Source organism: Lupinus angustifolius, unplaced genomic scaffold, assembly GCF_001865875.1.
Source record: "Lupinus angustifolius cultivar Tanjil unplaced genomic scaffold, LupAngTanjil_v1.0 Scaffold_244_82, whole genome shotgun sequence".
Classification (NCBI taxonomy): Eukaryota; Viridiplantae; Streptophyta; class Magnoliopsida; order Fabales; family Fabaceae; genus Lupinus; species Lupinus angustifolius.
Window position 1 is genome coordinate 8,575 of NW_017727313.1, and position 19,498 is coordinate 28,072.

The following is a 19,498-nucleotide window of genomic DNA, read 5'->3' on the forward strand; positions in this document are numbered from 1 at the left end:
ACGCATATAGTATAAAATAATCCATGTAATTAGTGAATGTTCATCTTAGTATAGATACTTAATATTCTAATAGCTCCTTTGATTTATAATCTATTCCCAAATCTATATATCTAATTTAAGGACCAATGCATTCCTAAATTGGGAATAATTTTTTTGCATTGCAAAAACATGGTGATGATTCCAAATCATTCAGAATGAGAATCTCCTTACTCTATCTTTTCAAGTTGTAAAACTGATGTAAGACCTAAAAATGGATCACAATAATAGTCATTATATTGCATTTTGCATATCACGAACTAGAAAAAAGGTTCATAACTAATGACGTCTCTTTTCTATCAATTCTCTCCTAATTAAAATATAAAAATTTGAAAAGAACAAGAAATAGTAAAAATGTCACTCTCGTCACTTATATGGTTTATAAAATTAAATAATTATTTTTTATCAATTCATGGTTATTACTATGATCATTAGGATTTTATATAATTACTATAGAATTTTTGCCCAAAAGAGTATTCTATTCATTTGTACTTTGAGTCAAATATGGTGGTTTGAATTAATGAGTAAATCTAAATTATTAATGAATAAGATGTGGAATAAATTTTTTGAACTTACTTTTTGGAATAAGTAGATACACTCTCTAATAACTTTTATGGCTTTATCAAATAATAAAAATAATTTTATTACAAAAACATACATTTTAGATGTCTTGGAACTACTTTTGCGCACATTAAAAAATTCTGATTATGGTTAATGGTCATTAAGCCAAATAATTACTCACAATCTTATTTTCTAAATTTCAAATTTAAAACTGGTTAATGAAATAATATTGCTATATATATAAAAATAAAATAAATAATAATAATCTAACAGTCGAGATTAAAAAATGTATGATTTAAAAAATTTCGTTGTTATCAATTAAAATTATCTATATGTAAAGACCAATTTCATTAATAGTTAAAGTTTAAGGAGTAATCAATAAGAAAAATAGTTTATAGTGACTACTTATAAAATGCATAAAATTTATGGTATTTTTATAAACTTTTTCCTATTTATTATTATTTTCTTTTAACTATAATAAAAAAACATATTTTGAACAATATTTTGGGCAAACAATATTCAATATTCACAACAACAAAAAAGTAGTTTGAAGAAACATTAACTCTTTTGTTTTGTATCATACATCTACTTGATCCATTAATAAGAACATGTTGCTTGTATTGAATGAAAGAACAAGAAATCATATGAATTTCATTTATTGAATTGAATGAAGTGATGAAATACAAAATTATATAAAAGATGGAAAAACTAATTACTCTAACAAAACCTAACTAATTCTAACTAACCATTTTCTTATTAGAAGTTAATCAGTAGAGCTAGAACTAATCCAACAATACAATCTCACGTGTTCACACATACACTATTATTCTATTATTTATATGATACAATATATATCAACAAATCCTCCAAGTTGTAGAGTAAAAATTCTGAATTTCTAGCTTGGAATTGATTTGAAGCAATAATAACGCTTAACCACCCATAACAGAAGCCGTATCATCAGACGCTTAATCATCCATGTTAGAGACTATATATTTGCTTAACCACATTGGACACAAGCAAACCATTTAATGCTTAACCATTGAAAGGGAGAAGAAAAACAGATTGAAATATCGATTCTAATATACAACTTCAATGATGTGAAAATATACTATAGTGATATTGTGTGTGAGAGAGAAGTAAGAAATAGATTATGAATGAAATGAAGGAAATTAGGGATAGACAAATAATTATAGTACTTTGAAAGATATGGCTTTTGTGATGAAACAACAAATGTGATATTTCCTCTAGCATTGATCACAACAAAGAATTATATCTTCAGCCTCTTCCTTTAAATGAATTGTATCTTCCCAGCAAGTGGTCCTTGGCACCTTTGCCTTATGCTCATCAAACATCCCATCAAGTGGTTTGCATCTGACAGCTACTACAAGAAGAAGAACCAAAAGAACACAACAAAAAAACTAGCTTTTATGGCAACCATATTATGAATGTTTAATATGCTTCTTATTTCATTAGGACCTGAACCACCAACAAGCACAAGTCTACAATCCCATCATCACCCCAATTTGGAGAGGTTACCAATATCTGAAGAAGAAAAGGAAACTGTTGTAGAAGTCAAAGTGGAATCCGTTGAACCACAGAGTAGCGATACTGATCTGGTGAATGTTGTTGAGCATGTGTTATGTGATGAGATGGTGAAGCCTGTGGCTACGGTTTGTTCAGAGTCGTTTTGTTAATCCTTTTATATCTGTTTTTCATAGTTGAAATCGCTCAATAGTTGTAACACCTGAAAATTCAATTGTTGAATTTGAAACCCTAATTGTTCTTTGTTCAAGAAAGAGATTTGAAAAACGGAGTTTGAAGATGGTAATGGAAGCGGAAAGCATATGTCAGAAGAGCATTCCGAGCATGTTAGACGTAAAGTATCATCTTTGCGTTGCTCAAGAACACAACGTTAAAGTTGAGATTTCACCAACCAACCCTTCTGTCCAAATCTTTACCCAAGTTCGTGTTTCCTCTGAATCCCTTTCTACTGAAACTTCTTCCTTTGAATCGGCTGTGACTTGCTCTGAGATCACCAAAGATTCCATTATGGAGACGCCTGCAACCAAGTTTACCCCGAACGTGCGTTCTGCTAGCTATGCTGAAACTGGACCAAGGGTATCCATGGAAGATGAACACATACTGATTGATGATGTAGCTGCCCATCTTGGATTTGTGTTCCAGTGCCCGATACCAAGTGTGTGTTACGCAGTTTTTGATGGGCATGGAGGGCCTGATGCAGCTAATTTTGAAGATGCTAATATGCTGCGGTCATATGATACTGATGCCTTTTTTATGAAGAAGCTGGAGGAGTCTCATCGAAGAGCTTTTTTGCGGGCAGACCTTGCCTTGGCTGATGAGCAAAGTGTTAATAGTTCATGTGGGACTACAACACTTGGAAGCCATTTGCTGGTTGCCAATGCCGGTGACTGTCGAGCAGTACTTTGCAGAAGAGGTAAAGCTGTTGAGATGTGGAGGAGCTAGGTGGCTTCGTTGATGATGGATATCTCAATGGTTATCTTTCAGTAACTCGTGCACTTGGGGATTGGGACTTGAAAAATCCACTTGGTGCCGCATCCCCTCTTACGGCTGATCCAGATATTCAAATGGTTACATTAACAGAGGAGGACGAGTTCTTGATCATTGGATGTGATGGGATATGGGATGTAATGTCTACCCAAGTTATCATTGCATTAATGGGGAGAGTCAAGTACACCCAAAATAATAGAAAAAATGTAATATAATTTAACATTTTTATCCTTTAACATATAATAAAATGACATTTTTTACTTTTATGTATAAATACAAAAATGTCACTTATCTATTTAGTAATGGAGAGTCTATTTATTAATGGAGAGAATCCTAAATTAGATCTTTTAGAATAAACTAAGCAATGCGCCTAAACACGGCAGGTAATCTCACTGTGATTGTTATATGCATGTCCCCAGTCGAAAGCATTGCAGAATCATGTCCGCTACAAAGACGAAGATTTAAAAAGCTTGCAGTCTGTCTGAAGAAGCCCGAAATAGATTGAAGAGCTTAATAGAAGGGAATTGAATGTAAAAAAAAATGCATGTTTTCCTTACATGATTAATCTGATTTTTAGGCTGTTTCAGAGAGTTGGAAAAAGCAGCCAGCGGTTTTGTTCGGATATTGTGGAGGGGTAGTGTTTAGAACTACTTGATTTAGAGATACTTTTTGGATTATGTAGAGACTTGTAACTAATTTTTTGGCCGAGTAAATCAAGCCCCCTCAACAGTGGTATGTGTTTCAAAATATATATATATTAAAAATCAAAAGAGGCAAGAATTGAATGGGAATCTTATTTATTGAATTAAATGAATAAATTGAATATTAAATTGATGAAATATAAAATTATATTAAATCTTTTATATAAATAATGGAAAAATTCACTACCTTAACAAAAACTAACTAATTTCAACACCCTTTTGTTATTAGAAGTTAATCACTAAAGCTAGAACTAATCCAACAATACAATTTCACATATTCAAATACATTATTATTTACGTGATATAATATATTTTAACATCTTATGATTGGCTCATAATCATTAGTCAAGTGTTTTCTTAATTGAGTCATGTTACATGATATAGAAAATAAGATAGTTGCACAAAACAATATTTCTCTAATATAAAAAGGTATAAAAATGATAAAATTGAATTAAGAATGACAACGGGTACTGGTGGGCACGGGTAGTAGCTACCTGCTACCATTTTCGAAATAGGAGAGCATTATTTATACTCGCATGTACTCGTATGGGTTTTTCGTGGGTATTTATGAGTATCCGCAAGTATAACGGGTACACGCAGGTTTTCTACATTATCAATGAATTTCTAACTTCTTATTTCTATTATGTTTCAAATGAAATGAAACTTAATTATTTTTGTGCATTTTGATTGAATATTTGGCAAAAATATTAAATCTATTGAAGTATTCTATTTGTGTGATTTATTATTCCCATTTCCTTAACAAAAAATATATAATTTCCTTTGCAAGACATGTGTTTCTACACATGTAATAATATCTGTAGAGTATTTCACCACCAAATTCATAAGAAGATGTAAACAAGGTAAAAATACATAAACAGAGTAAAATGAAAAGATGTACATAATATAATGAAAGTTAAAATAATGTACTTTTTATTTTAATTAAAGATAATATAGTAATCATATAAATAATGGGTATTCACATATATGGGTACCATAATATACATATCTACATGCATGTGCTATTGGTACTTTTAAAAACTTGTTTGTAAAACTCGCAAGTACTCATTTGTGACCCGTACCCATGCCTATACGGGTTTTACCTACAGGTACCTATGAATATTTGTTTTCTTGCCACCCCTAATGTGAATGAGTAAATTATTGGATTTCATTACTTGTTATTTGTTGGATTCAGTACAAGATTTTAACATCATGGCCATTGTTGCTAATTGTTGTCATTTGAATCTCATATGGATAAAAAAGCATAGTTATTAAAACCGTATCGTACCGGTTGGTTCAATTGGAAAACCGATGAACCGGGCCTCTAACCAGTACGGTACAGGTGTTGAACCGGCCAAGTATCAAAACCGGTCAAAAACCGGTCAGAAACCGGTCAAAACCGGTGAACCGGTCGGTATTTTACTAAACCGGCCGGTTTATACACATATTTTTTTTTTTAAAAAAAAAACTTACAAACTTAAAAATCCATTACAAGATGACCCAACTTTCCAACCATTCTTCAACTTTTCAAGACAATACTTCCTAGACATATTTAGATTACACATTTTGGTTTCTAACGTGACATTTGTGTAATCTTGGAGTACTGTCTGAAGATAGGATTAAATAGAAAAGTATAATATTCATATGAGGCAACTTTGACTCATTGATGTTAAATGTTAAAACTCCAAATTTATTTGTTTTGTAGAATGAGTTGTGAACTTATGTCATTTATTTATATTTTGGTTAAGTGATACTTTTGGATTGATATATGTTTTTTAATTTAGATTTTAAATTTGTTAAAGACTTAAAGTTGTTTATTTATGTGAATTTTGAGTACATTATAAATATTGATTATAAGTTTGAAAACTAAAAAAAGTAATACAATTTTCAAAAATTAAGATTAAAAAAGTTGCATTTTGTAAATGTCAACATTCCTACGCTGAGTATCATAGAAATAAATAAATTAAAAGAAGTATATAGTATTGATTTACTTATTAATACATAAGAGTAAAATATCATCTTATCAAACATAAAAATAATAATTTCTTTCTTATTTTGTTAAATACAATAAAAAATAAAAATGGTAAAACTAATTGTTTTATGATAGGAAGATACATATTCAAACAATCAACTAAGGTATCATTCGAGATAAGACAAGAGGATACAATATTAATATTTTATCTTATCTGTAACAAATCCCAAGCCCAAAAGATTTGAGTTTCATATCAATATTTATCTATTATAGATGGTTTTCCATATTTTTTGTTTGAAAAATGTAATGACGAATCCAAATTGGTGACAATTGATTATGATTTTTTACATGAAATGGCTACCACTTTGTCAAAACCTATAAAAAATTTAAGACCACAATTTCAACATTAGAGTTAGATTTGGCATGACAAATAACTTATTATTAATCACACAACATTAATCCTACCTAATCCTTAAAATAAAAGTATGTACATTTGAATATTATATACATCATAAAATTTTAAAACTATAAATTAAAAAATATGTGATGTTTAACAAATTAATTTTTATTTGTTTTTAAAGTATCTTCTCTCTCCATTCATTCAATGCGACTAGTCTCTCAATATATGCTCAGGCACATAGGTGGAAATCCCTCTTATTAGTATTGTTTTTACATACAAATGAGTTGTACCAATATGGAAATCTTATTGAAGTTAACAAGTCTTAAAATTATTAATGATTTGAAAATAAGATTACATTCCAAATCATTATATAATATTCAATTAGGCTAGACCAATTAGAACTAGACCCGGCCCAAAATTATATCAAACATAATTTTAAAAACAATTAACCAAATTAATTTTGAGCTAAACCATCACTACCTCTAATTGAGCATAAACAGTCAAATCTATTATGCAAACTAGTGATAAAATATTTTATTCATATTATATCAAATGTCCTATTTATGTGATTGATAAATATTGGGAGATAAAGAATCAAATCAAGTGATACTAATAACTACAAATTCTCTAGCACGCCTGGAATCCATTGATGTTCGACATCCTAAGACCATTTCATATGACACGTGCTGGAAAGAGCTGGTAAGTGTTAGGTGTAGATTCCTCGTGGACTTCCAAGTGGGAAAATAGCTGTTGTCCTACATAAAGTGCTACAAAATGTCTAACAATAGATTTCAACCTTTCAAAGCTAGTGAACTCACCAACAATGGATAAGTAGCTATTAGTTGGCATTTTTTCTTTAGGGATGATATCTCCTAACTTTTTTAAGTAAATAACTAATCTCTTTCATGATGTATGATTATTCATCTTAACAAATATTGCCCATAGAACATTCTATGCAACCAGACTCCATGCTTTTATTATGCTATAAGTCTATGTTTAAATATTTCCTTTTTCAGCATTTAGGTACTTGAAATTTGGGATGGCAATGAGTACCTGGACTCGTGGATACCCGCAGATAATATCTGCAATGGGTCGGGTCTGGGTCCATGCTTTTGGAGCTGCAGGTAATTGAGACTTGTTTTTAGGTGGGTTTAGGTCGAGGTAATGAGGTACACATGCCCACTATTCATTCATTTATATACATATATAGCAACATAATTGCAATATCATGTTAATTGATTGTAATTTTATACTGTTAATCCATAATTGTAATATCATATTAATTCATAAATATGTTTGTTATGTTATTAAACAATGATATTATATTATTAAGGAGTGTGATATGATCTTATCTTGTTAATTCATATGCATAATCTAATGTTACATTGATTAGACAATTCTTACTAAATCAATTTTACATCATAATGTTGAAGTGATGACTTTGTTTTTTTATATTTGTTTGATTAAAATGAGTTATATTTAGTAGACAATTTAAATTATGTTTAAAACTTTAAATTATATTTTATAACTTTTTCTATTGTTAATTGATTAAATAACATATAAGATTGTAGGAAACAAATACACAATTATCTAAATTTCTCACAATTATTTTTAATATTTTTGAATTTGTGAGTACTCGTAGATCTGTTGGATATCCAATGACCCGTGAGTAGTAGATCCAAGGAGTATTAGCACATATCTAAGCCAACAAATGAAGCAACATGACAGGTCTAAATAGTACACTACCCAGACTCATCCAAACCCATTGCCATCTACTATCTTATTAAGAATGGAAAGGGCTACTATTATTACCATATTAGACATCTTCCTTGCTTGACACTTGGAGTTTTTGGGGACAAAATTGTAAAACCCATTTTTTCCCTTAAAAAATAATACAAAACCCATTTTTATACACACACCTTTCACCCTTCACTGATATTATTATACACACCTTTCAAAAAGCATAATAAAGTTCAGCCTTTAAAATTGTGTACCAAAGTTGAACACATTTCAAATTTGATTTATAGCCTGCCGCATTTATTAGTTGTCCTCCTCTCTCCACCCTTATCAATGCAGAATCCATTCATTTCTTCTTCTCTTATCTTCACTTTTATTATCTCCAACACACAATGACTATTCATTTCTTCTTCGTCTCCAAACCACATACGCCTTAACTCTTATACCTCTTAACTGTTATACACATTTCTATTCATCTTCAATCATCTACCTAAGGTAACTGAGTTTTTGTTAAGGTTGTGTTTGCAAAGGTTTTACCTTTGATCAAGGGTAACTAAGTTTTTGTTAACATGCGTTCAAAGATTCTTCCCTTTTTCATTTTTTTGGGTTCATCATGTTACTTTTTCCAGATTCCATCTATATTCACATTTTTTGTCTTAAAAATGTGATCTTGACTATTCAAGATGTCAAAATTTTACCTTTGAACTATACTCAATGACATGCATTTTTACCAAAACTTTGACCTTTGAATCACGAAGGTTTTGTTTCCAAAGGTTTTACCTTTGATAAATGATAACTGAGAATTTATGAAAATGTATTCAAAAGTTTTTCCTTTTTTTCATTTTGATGGATCACCATCTTAGTTTTTCCAGATCCGATCTATATTCACATTTTTTTCTCTCAAAAATGTGACTTTCAATATATATTTGTTACATGCATTTGTGTTAAGAATGTCATTGTTTCTTCCTGTTCCAGCAATATATATTTTTTAGGTCATTGTTTAATGACTTTTTGTAGTTGTTACATGCATTGGTCTTTGAAGGTCATTGTAAGATGACTTTTGTCACCTTCTTCATTTTCCAGCCATGATGATACTTTCACATTGTTGACCTTAAAAATGTCAACTTTAATACTTTTTGTTATTCAATATATATTTGTTATATTTCTGTTATTTGTCTTTTATACTTTTTTGCTTCAATATATATTTGTTTATAGGTTTTTCCCAATGTCATTGTTTGATGACTTTTCGTAATTGTTCACATATTTATTTTTGTTTCTTGAAATACTAAATTTATGTTTGTTACATGCGTCGGTCTTTGACGGTTTTTGGTAAGATGACTTTTGTCATCTTCTTCCTTTTTCGAGCAGTGGTGATATTTTCACATTGTTGACCTTAAAAATGTCAACTTTAATACTTTTTGATATTCAATATATATTTGTTATATTTCTGTTATTTGTCTTTTATACTTTTTTTTTTGCTTCAATATATTTTTTTTTTAGGTTTTTCCGAAAGTCATTGTTTGATGAGTTTTTATTGTTGTTCCTCATATTTATTTTTTTGAAGATGACATATTGATTATATATTTGTTGCATGCATCGTAGAAGTATTCAAAGTTGTTCAAATTTTGTTGACCTCTTATGATATTGTTCCTGCAAATTTTTAATGACATACTTATAAATTTGTTGAATTTGTTACATGAATTTTAAGTCACCTCTATGAAACTGTCTCTGATATTATACAATGCATTGATAATGACTTATTATTAATTGTCACTTTTACTGCATTATATTTTCAAAAACTTTTGAAAATATCACTACTGTGACTATCTTATATCTATGAAGTATGTTGTACTTAATTTACGAAGTTCACTCTCAGCATGTCCATTGTTGGTTGGTCATCATTATTTGAAGATTAACAATATGATATTTATTCTAAGTTAATATAAATTTTTTGAGTAATTGTTAATTGCTTTTCTTTTATTTAAAGATGCTTACTACGTATATATTGTTATTATTACTCTCATTTCTGTTTGAATAGCTAAATTATTGTCTACCATTTTTTAAAAATGCATCATTGAGGGAATGACACCATACCTACACCCTACACATTTTAATACTCATATAGTTATGTCTTTTCTGCATGTGACCCCCATACAGTAACGATCTCAACCTTGAACACCTTGGATTGTCATAGAATCTCTTATGAATTTCAGGCCATGTTAATTTCTACAGACATATAAAGTGAACTGCGCAAAAACACCAGTTAATTTGCATCAGATATAAAAATTAACTATTGATGATGTAAGTCCAGTATATTCTATGATATAGGCCATAGTCAAGCATTGAGTATTGTCTTCAATTTTTTTAACAGGTAAAGTATTAGATAATATAATTGAAGACAATCATTGAGTATTGTCTTCAATTTTTGTTTCTTGAATTTTTTGGGATGCTATTATTATTATCATCTATGTTTTAATGTACATTGTCTAAAGTTGAGTCTTATACTGAGAATCATATCTTCAATAACAAATAAGGTCTGCATAATATGTGGTAGCCTACTTATTAGCTCACCTCTGTAAAAAATGACCTTAACAATTTTTATCTTACTACATTATCATTCTTTCATGAATTCTGAGTCATGTTTTCAATTTGTTGTACTTAATTATTATTGTTAGTTTTTGTGTCGATTAATGTTTTTGTTTGTGGTGGCTTGATGTTTTCATAAATTAGTATTTGATGTATTAATGTCAATTTCACGCCCGTTCGAGCTGGTAAGGGATTTGAATGACTCAAAGCACCTATGGAAGATAGCTGTTAGAATTACAGAAATTTGGTATGTTCAACTTCTTCCACCTAAACCCGAACATCTAGAAATGATATTGATGGACCGCAAGGTAATATTACATAAAACACATTTATATGTGGCTATTTCGATTACTAACCATATTTTTTTAGGGAGACAAGATCCAAGTTTCTGTTAAAAAGGAAGAATTCAATCAATAGAATGATCATTTGATTGAAAATAACACATATGTTATGCATAATTTCAATGTGTTCCACAATGATCTTCAATTTAAGGCATGCAATCATGCATACAGATTGCAATTTACTGTTGGTACAACTCTAAGAGAAAAAGAGTTTGCTGATATTCCTAAGTTTGAATATGCTTTTAAAAAGTTTTCTGAAATACTTGTTGGGGACTTTCATGCTGATTTGTTAGTAGGTAAGATTTTTAGTAAAATATTTTTTTTCAGATTCATCTAATTTTTAGTTTATTTATATTGTATTAATACTTCATTTCTATTAATTTGTAGACATTATTGGTGTTGTTGATCAAATGGTTTTCTCTCAAACACAAGCTTCTTTGAAGAAGATTATTTTCAATATCAGAGATTCTAGGTAATAACTTTAATTTGTTTTTTATAATAATTATTAATTCAATGACTTTATCTCACAAGTTTTTTACTATTTGTTCCAATTAGTGGTGATGTTATCACATGCACTCTATGGGAATCTCATGCCATGAAGTTTTTTAACTGCTACAACAACTTCACAGTTAGTGAGCTCATGATTGTTTTGCTCACACATGCTAGAGATAAGGAAGGACAAGGTATTTTTTATCCTTCTAAAAAATATGCATATCATGATTATTGAATTATGAATTTGACTTTGAAGTTGATTTTTTAGGTAAGTATCCATCCACCGTTAGCAATTCATGGTGTGGATCGAAGATATTGATTGACGATGAAATTCCTGATTATCAGAAATACAAGGATAGGTACATTGTATACAAGTCTCACATTCTATAATTTTTCATCTTTTTTGTTGTTTTGTTATCTTATTAAATTTTTGTTTCTTTGTCAAATTCATATTTTGTTTTATGTTACATTTTTTGTAGTTTTGCAACTTTAACTCTGTCATGTGACTCATTAAGCCAAGGTAACAACGAATTGTCTCAATATTCTAATTTATCTGATGATGACCGATTCTTTTACAAGGCTGAGGTGAAGAGTTTTTCTGAAATTGCAGCCTTAACATCAGCTAAGGTATATTTATGTTGTGATTACAATTTTCATATTAGTTATGTCCTTACCCAACTTTTTTTAATGTCAGGAAATAACTTGTGTTACTATTGGAACAACTGCAATGTTTATTGTGGGAAAACAAAGGGAGTATTATGGTGGTTGTTCAAAGTGCACTAAGAAGGCTGATTTGAAGGACGTTTCGTTCACGTGCAAATGTGGAACATATAACTTGAGTTCTACACCAAGCTAATACAGTTTCATTATAGATATTACTTTTAAAAATTTATACTTCTCTATTACCTTTCTTATTTTTAATATGGATTATTTATTAAGGTACAAATTGGTCATTAAAGTCATTTATGAGAATGGAAGTGGAAGGTTTGTGTTTTGGGATCGTCAATGTGCTGATATTATTGGAGTATCTGCATTCGAGCTTAGAAGATGGATGGTCGCAGTACGTACTTTTCCAGTTATACATTATCTAGATTGAAATCACATTGGTACATCATTTTTTCTATTACAATAGTTTATATTTTTTTCCTGTTTATATATGAAGGAAGGTGAGGATGATCCAAAGGCATTCCCTCTAATGCTTGACATGTTGCTTGCAAGGACAATGACATTTAGAGTCGAAGTCCAACCATCTTACCACCAATCCTTTGTGATAAGGCTATCTGAAAGTCCGGTCTTGATCAAGGCCATTGCTGATCAGTTTGGAACATTGGACATACATACTGTGAGTTAATGATATTTGTGTTTTATCCAGTTTTTAATCAAATTATATTTTAACGTAATGTAAGTTAATTTTTACCTGTTTTTAAGCAGGGTTCAACCTCTGAGGACCTTAATGGAAAGTGTCATCTCAATGACATGTCTCAATATGAATCTGTGAGTGACTTCAATAATTGATTACAATGTTTGAGATGCAAAGGTAACTCATGTTATACCTGTGATTTATTGACATGTTTTCAACTTGCATGGTTAGTCTGTATCTATCAATGTTGATCATGATCCAGACAACCTCCAATTACTAACTCCAGCTAAGAGAATGTCGGTTGACTTAGATTTGGACCTGCCACAAAGTCTCATCTTTAAATCTACTCAGTTGTCATCTTCGAAGGTGGCAAAACATATCAAGACCGAGTGACTAATAAAAGCATGATAAATTGTGTATAACCTTTTGAGAACTATATTTTGATACATCATAGTTTGATGTATATTTTGTGACCTCATCCTTAACTACCCACAAACTGAGACTGACTAAGTTTGAAACACTGCTTTCACATATATATTATGTGAATATATTTTTCTATTAGTAACTGATAAGTACATAACACAAAAGTATCATCTGACTCCCCTAATGTTTTGTGAATTTACTTATTTACCTTTGATGAACATCTAAGTACTTTTAAAAGTAATATAATTTGCTTATCACATTAATTCAAGTTAATTGTTTCTGTCGTTTAATATACAAATTCATTAACCATAACATATAAAACAATAGTGATATTTTATTATTTGGATTGGTGCATGATATACTATAGAGTATGTGATTTTAAATGGATCGTGATGGATGCTAATGTTCATTGTTTAATATCGATGATACTATGACCTTGAAATGAAAGTATAGTCATGAACAAATACAATTACTTTTTTTTCTTCTATTTATTCATTTATTTCATGTACAATTTATAACATTAACTTCAAATGATAATAAAATTTAATCATTTCACAATTTGAGATTATTGCATCAAAGATATTAATAACCAATTTCTCTTCATTTTGCAGGTGATTTCATTAAATATTAACATGTAAAACCAAATATAACTTCAAATCATGCAACATTTTTAAAAAAATAGTCATTAAATGTGTTTATTTCTCTTAAACATTAAAATCTTATGTTATATTCTATATGCATAATTGTGCAATCATATTTGACAATGGTAGGTTACAAACATCACATAAATCTGTAGATATTAAAAAAATAATTGATCTTTAACATTATAAACTCTATATTTATTCAAATTATTTTATTTTATTTTTGCAGATTAATCACCATTCTTTGAATGACAAACTATCTACCCAACACTACTTTTTGGCAATACAGATTTGATTTTCCTATGCAATATGCAATTTTATATTATCCAACATACTAGAATTATTGTATATAACTTTTTCTACTTTTACATTATGCGGGTTAGTTGACATACTATTTTCAACATTACATTGGAAAACGCAATGTTGTAATCATGATGAAGAAAGCAGGTATGTAGTCTTTTAGAAAAAAAAGTTAAAACTTAAAAAGTTTTTAAAAAGTGTGTCAACTCAATAGAGGAAGAGTGAGAAACAAAGACAAGCAAAAGTCACTCCCTCTCTTTCCTTTTCTTAAGAACTCATCTATCATTCTCCCTTAGGACCTCAAACCCTACTACAAATATAATGGTGAATCCAGCTAAGTCTTCAAAAAAATGTTAACCTCTCTAGGATGTTATTTCTTCTCTATGCTTCTAAAAGTGCTCAGGTAAGATTCTATGTTCTTTAGAATCATTATAGTTTTGGATTACAAAAGACAGGAAAATAATTTCATAAATTTATTTTACTACCATTGTTGTTTTCCTACTGAAAATAGTTATTCATCTTTTAGAACTTCTTCCTTTCAACTCTGTTCTTAACAACTATATTTGTGTTTAGTATCTATGATTGAAGAAAGCAAGTTGATTGTAAATACTTCATTTAGAGTTGTGTGTACAACATTCTCCCCATAAGGTAATGTTTTTGTTTCATTAAATAATGGTTCAATTTTTTTATATGATGTCTCTCCCAAAATACGTGTCTGTGGATATTTACAATGAAAGTGACATATATTTTAAATTGTATGAGTATCTAATCTTAGTTATACATGTTGTTGTTACTTATTTTAATGGAAGAACTTGTTATCTGAATTATGTTTTGTAGATTTTGCATTGGTGTTTATGAGTTACATTATTAAGTATACTATAATTTGTGATTCATTCTGATTAATGTTTTTACTTTCTGTGTTTCATTCTGAAGTTTTAACTCAACTATATGAAATTGTCAGTGATATTATAAAATGCATTAGTAGTGACTTATTATCAATATGGTAAGTGTTACTGCATTATATTTTCAATAACTTTTTGTCATTTTTCTACTCTGACAATCTTATATCTATCAAGTTTGTTTTAATTAATTGAAACAAGTTGAGTGTCAATATGTCCATTGTTGTTGGGTGATCATTATTTGAGTACTTATTCAACAAATGATCATTATTTGAGGCATGCCATTATCATGTTTATCCTAAACAGACTTACTAATAATATAATACTATTATCTTTGTTTTAACAACTACATTTTTTGTTTAGTAGTTGTTGATTGTGTTAATTCTATAACAAATTGAGTACTGTTATCTTGGATACTTTTTTGTGGTCTTTCAATATATATTTGTTCTATTTGTTACATTCTATTTAATAGCAATTTCTTACTTTTTGATGTTTTTCATTCAATTTTTTGGGTCAATATTAGATTGTCAACATGTATTGAATATATATTTTGTGGTCATCTTCTTTCTCTTCCAAAACTGATGTACTTTCCAATTTTTACCCCTTTGACATGTTCAATTTCATTTGCTAAAAAACCTATATAATTATGATATGTTTTTCAATTATATTTTGTAGATTCTGAAATGGTTTTTATGAATTTGGTATTTTGGAATGCAAATTGATGTTATCCATTTGTTATTCAAATTATTTTTGTATTCAAGTAGACACGAGTTAGATTATTGAGTTTACTATAATTTGTGATTCATTCTGAATAATATGTATTCTATTATCTATTCCTCGGTCAGATTATTGAAGCAGACATGTTATGGACTGTTCTACTATGATCTCTTCCTCGGTCTACTTTGTTCATTTTGTATCACCTTTAAAATTCTTTTTGTACCAATTTTTAAATTATCATGTAACATGTGCGAGATTGTTATGCAATTTTTTAAAAGAATTGTATATGTATGAATTACAATTCTATGGACTGTTATATGGAGACCACAAAGTTTTTCTTTAGTATTACTCTGTATAATATAATTACTAAGTGGTAAAATAATGTTTGATATCAACTCCTAACATGCAGCAATAAATAAACTACCATTCTTTATAGATAAGATTTTCAAATTTTATTGCTTGGTAAATTTAACTTAAAAAATTGAAATCGAAGTACATCACTTACAGTTAAAGGGAATGTATTCCACCTGTAACAATATCAATACATTATGTGGTGGCTACCAGTTTCATTCTCTATTTATTAATGTTCAATTATTTAAGTTATACACTAATCTTACACTTGAGTGTATACATTGTGCATAAAACAGGACGTGATTTGCTGAATGCGTATCTTTTTATATTGATATCAAATGGATACAAATAAATCGAATATTTGTTCTTCAATAGCAAGAAATAAAAGAAAGTTTCTTTTGAAGGATAAGGGTTTAAATTATTCAAGATCAAAACAATAAACATGTTCATCAGTGCAATCTCAACAGCAAAATTCTACACCGATACAAATGAGTAGAACTCTGCTATCACATATAGATTTAAATTCTGCCAACTTGAAAGACAGTTACGATTTATTCAACATCAATGGATGTTCAACTTCGACATCCCATACCCAACCATCAGAAATCCATGACCAATCTACAAAGAAGAGATTTTTGAATCAAGAATCTATAGGTATAAATCTTATGAATGGATATGGGAACATGTCACGTCTTCAAAACTTGAACAACAATTCAACAGCAAAAGAAAATATGTTACCTTTTTCATCAACGAAAATTTGTAGTCACCAATTCAATGATCATACAAACGAAGATGATGTCAATTCCGAAATGGACATAGAAGGTATTGATTCAAAAGTTTATTTTATTATTAGTCATTTATTAAATTAATATAATGATTTTCTTTAGCATTAATATATTTTATTCTGGTGAGTTTAGACGATGCTAATATTGAATATTCTTCGGAAGATGAAGATCAATTCGATACTTCCCAAACGACCTCAATGGCTCAAATACATCAAGGTTATTTACTAAACATTTTAAATTTTATTATAGTACAAGAAGCATAGCCAATAACATTAAAATTGTTTGTTTAGGTTATTCTGGTATTGGTGATCCTGTTATTGAATGTGATTATTGTGGAGCATGCATGTGGTATGAAGAGCGAAAGCGTAAACATAGAAACACTACAACACCCAAATATGAACTTTGTTGTGGTGATGGTAAAGTACAAATACCCTTATTGCAAACACCTCCTCCAATCTTTCAGCATCTCCTCTTTGATTTGCACTCCCGTGATAGTCTATATTATCAAAACAATATTCGACTGCACAACATGATGTTTGCCTTCACATCTGCGGGTGCAAAATTTGATAGATCAATCAATAATGGTAGAGGTCCTCCAACTATTAGGATACAAGGACAACCATGTCATCGTATTGGTAGTATGTTGCCGATGTCAGGACAAGGTACCCAAAGTTTGCACAACTTTACATTTATGATACAGAACATGAAATTCAAAACAAAATGGAAGGACTAAGGTACATGATAATATTACCATGGATAATAATGTCATATTTTTTTCTATTTAGTGCAATCTTATTGATGTGTTGTTCAATTGATGAATATAGGAACAATAAGGTTGACTCCCAAGTACTTTGCCAATTATCCCAAATGTTGGATGAATATAATGTTCATGCAAAGTCGTTCAGAATGGCAAGGGAAAGATTGAAAGACAATATAATTCCTAATTTGAAATTGAAGCTAATTTCCGAAAGGAGTTCTGATGGTAGAGTAAATAACTTACCAACGGTTTCTGAAGTGGATGCTTTAATAGTTGAAGATATTGATTCAACATCAAAAAGAGATATAATCATGGAGACCCAAACTGGTAATTTAAAGAGAATTGATGAATTACATGCAAGCTATTTAGCCTTTCAATATCCATTGATGTTTCCATTTGGGGAGGATGGTTACAGACATGATGTAAGTCGCAAAGCTAGGGCTGATTCTCAAAATAGGAAACGAAATCGTCTAACAATGAGAGAATGGATATCCTTTAGATTGCAAACAAGGAAGAATGAGGCTCAAAAATTTTTAAGGTCAAGAAGACTATTTCATCAATTTTTAGTTGATGCTTATACTATGGTGGAGTCTGAACGTCTATCTTTTATCAAAAGAAATCAGTCCAAGTTAAGGGTTGATAAATACAGAAATTTGATCCAATCTCAAACAAATGACCAAACTGGAGGATCAAATATTGGAAAAAGAGTCATATTACCTTCAACTTTTGTTGGTAGTCGTAGGTACATGGATCAGTTTACTTTGATGGGATGACCATTTGTAGTTCATTGGGATTTCCTTATTTGTTTCTAACAATGACATGCAATCCTAATTGGCCTGAAATTGTAAGATTTCTTAATCCTTTGGGTTTGAAGCCGCATGATAGGCCAGATATAATCTCAAGAATGTTCAAAATGAAGTTTGAACAATTGCTTCAAGATATAAAGAAAAGACATGTGTTGGGTAAAGTAATTATGTGTAAGTATATATTTCACAATATATTTAACTTTATCTCATATATGTTACTATATGGATAATTTTGTATACTTATTATTCCTTTATGATTTAATGTTTCAGATATGTACACTATTGAATTTCAGAAGAGGGGCTTCCCACATGTGCACTTGCTTATTTTATTTTTTTTGCATCCTTCTAACAAATATTCAACTCCAAATGACATTGATAGAATTATCTATGCTGAAATTCCAAATCAGAATGATGATCCTGAATTGTACAACTTGGTCAAGTCACATATGATTCATGGTCCATGTGGTTCTTGCAATATGTCTTCTCCATGTATGAAAGATGGTAAGTGTTCTCGGTATTTTCCAAAACAATTTCAACACTCTACAATTGTTGATGAAGAGGGATATCATGTCTATATGAGAAGAGATAATGGAAATATTGTTGAAAAAATGGCATCTCTCTTGACAATCGCTATGTTGTCCCTTACAACCCGCAACTGTTAATTAAGTATTAAGCTCACATTAATATGGAGTGGTGTAACCAAAGTACCTCAGTTAAGTACTTATTCAAGTATATAAACAAATGATATGATAGGATCACAACGGTTATTGAACCAACAAATGATGGTGCATCACATGCTCCCGGTAATGTTGATGAGGTCAAATAATATCTTGATTGTAGATATGTATCACCGTAAGAAGCATGTTGGAGAATTTTTAAATTTCCAATTCATGGAAGACAACTAGCTGTTGAACGATTATACTTTCATCTTTCAAGAGAACAACCTGTTTACTTTAATGATCACGAAGATATAGACAATATTCTTTCAAGACCAACTGTATCAGAATCTATGTTTACATCCTGGATGGAAGCAAATAAAAAATATCCAGAAGGTAGAACTTTGGGTTATACTCAATATGTGTCAAAATTTGTTTATGTGAAGAAAAC

At 29.8% G+C, this 19,498-nt stretch overlaps 2 protein-coding genes across 3 annotated transcripts; both read left to right on the forward strand.

The window, feature by feature from the left end:
* The first annotated feature begins 1,868 nt into the window (after positions 1 to 1,868).
* Positions 1,869 to 3,164, forward strand: LOC109340778 (probable protein phosphatase 2C 47). Its single transcript, XM_019578517.1, has one exon. The coding sequence runs from the start codon at positions 2,419 to 2,421 to the stop codon at positions 3,079 to 3,081; it is 663 nt and encodes a 220-aa protein (XP_019434062.1). The 5' UTR covers positions 1,869 to 2,418; the 3' UTR covers positions 3,082 to 3,164.
* Positions 3,165 to 10,916: 7,752 nt separating this feature from the next.
* Positions 10,917 to 13,897, forward strand: LOC109340779 (replication protein A 70 kDa DNA-binding subunit-like). 2 transcript variants are annotated; one of them, XM_019578519.1, is made up of 9 exons: positions 10,917 to 11,156; positions 11,248 to 11,332; positions 11,416 to 11,543; positions 11,621 to 11,711; positions 11,832 to 11,979; positions 12,047 to 12,412; positions 12,515 to 12,694; positions 12,784 to 12,846; positions 12,944 to 13,897. In XM_019578519.1, the coding sequence occupies exons 1-6, from the start codon at positions 10,970 to 10,972 to the stop codon at positions 12,206 to 12,208; spliced, it is 801 nt and encodes a 266-aa protein (XP_019434064.1). In that variant the 5' UTR covers positions 10,917 to 10,969; the 3' UTR covers positions 12,209 to 12,412; positions 12,515 to 12,694; positions 12,784 to 12,846; positions 12,944 to 13,897. The 2 variants fall into 2 exon arrangements, with proteins under 2 accessions (XP_019434064.1, XP_019434063.1); XM_019578518.1 differs by having other exon boundaries at positions 12,784 to 13,897.
* The last annotated feature ends 5,601 nt before the right edge of the window (positions 13,898 to 19,498 follow it).

Coding starts and splice junctions, on each gene's coding strand:
- LOC109340778 (XM_019578517.1), top strand. CDS start 2,419: ATGGTAATGGAAGCGGAAAGCATATGTCAGAAGAGCATTCCGAGCATG.
- LOC109340779 (XM_019578518.1), top strand. CDS start 10,970: ATGCATAATTTCAATGTGTTCCACAATGATCTTCAATTTAAGGCATGC. Junction 11,157..11,247: donor TCATGCTGATTTGTTAGTAG/GTAAGATTTTTA, acceptor ATTAATTTGTAG/ACATTATTGGTGTTGTTGAT. Junction 11,544..11,620: donor TAGAGATAAGGAAGGACAAG/GTATTTTTTATC, acceptor TTGATTTTTTAG/GTAAGTATCCATCCACCGTT.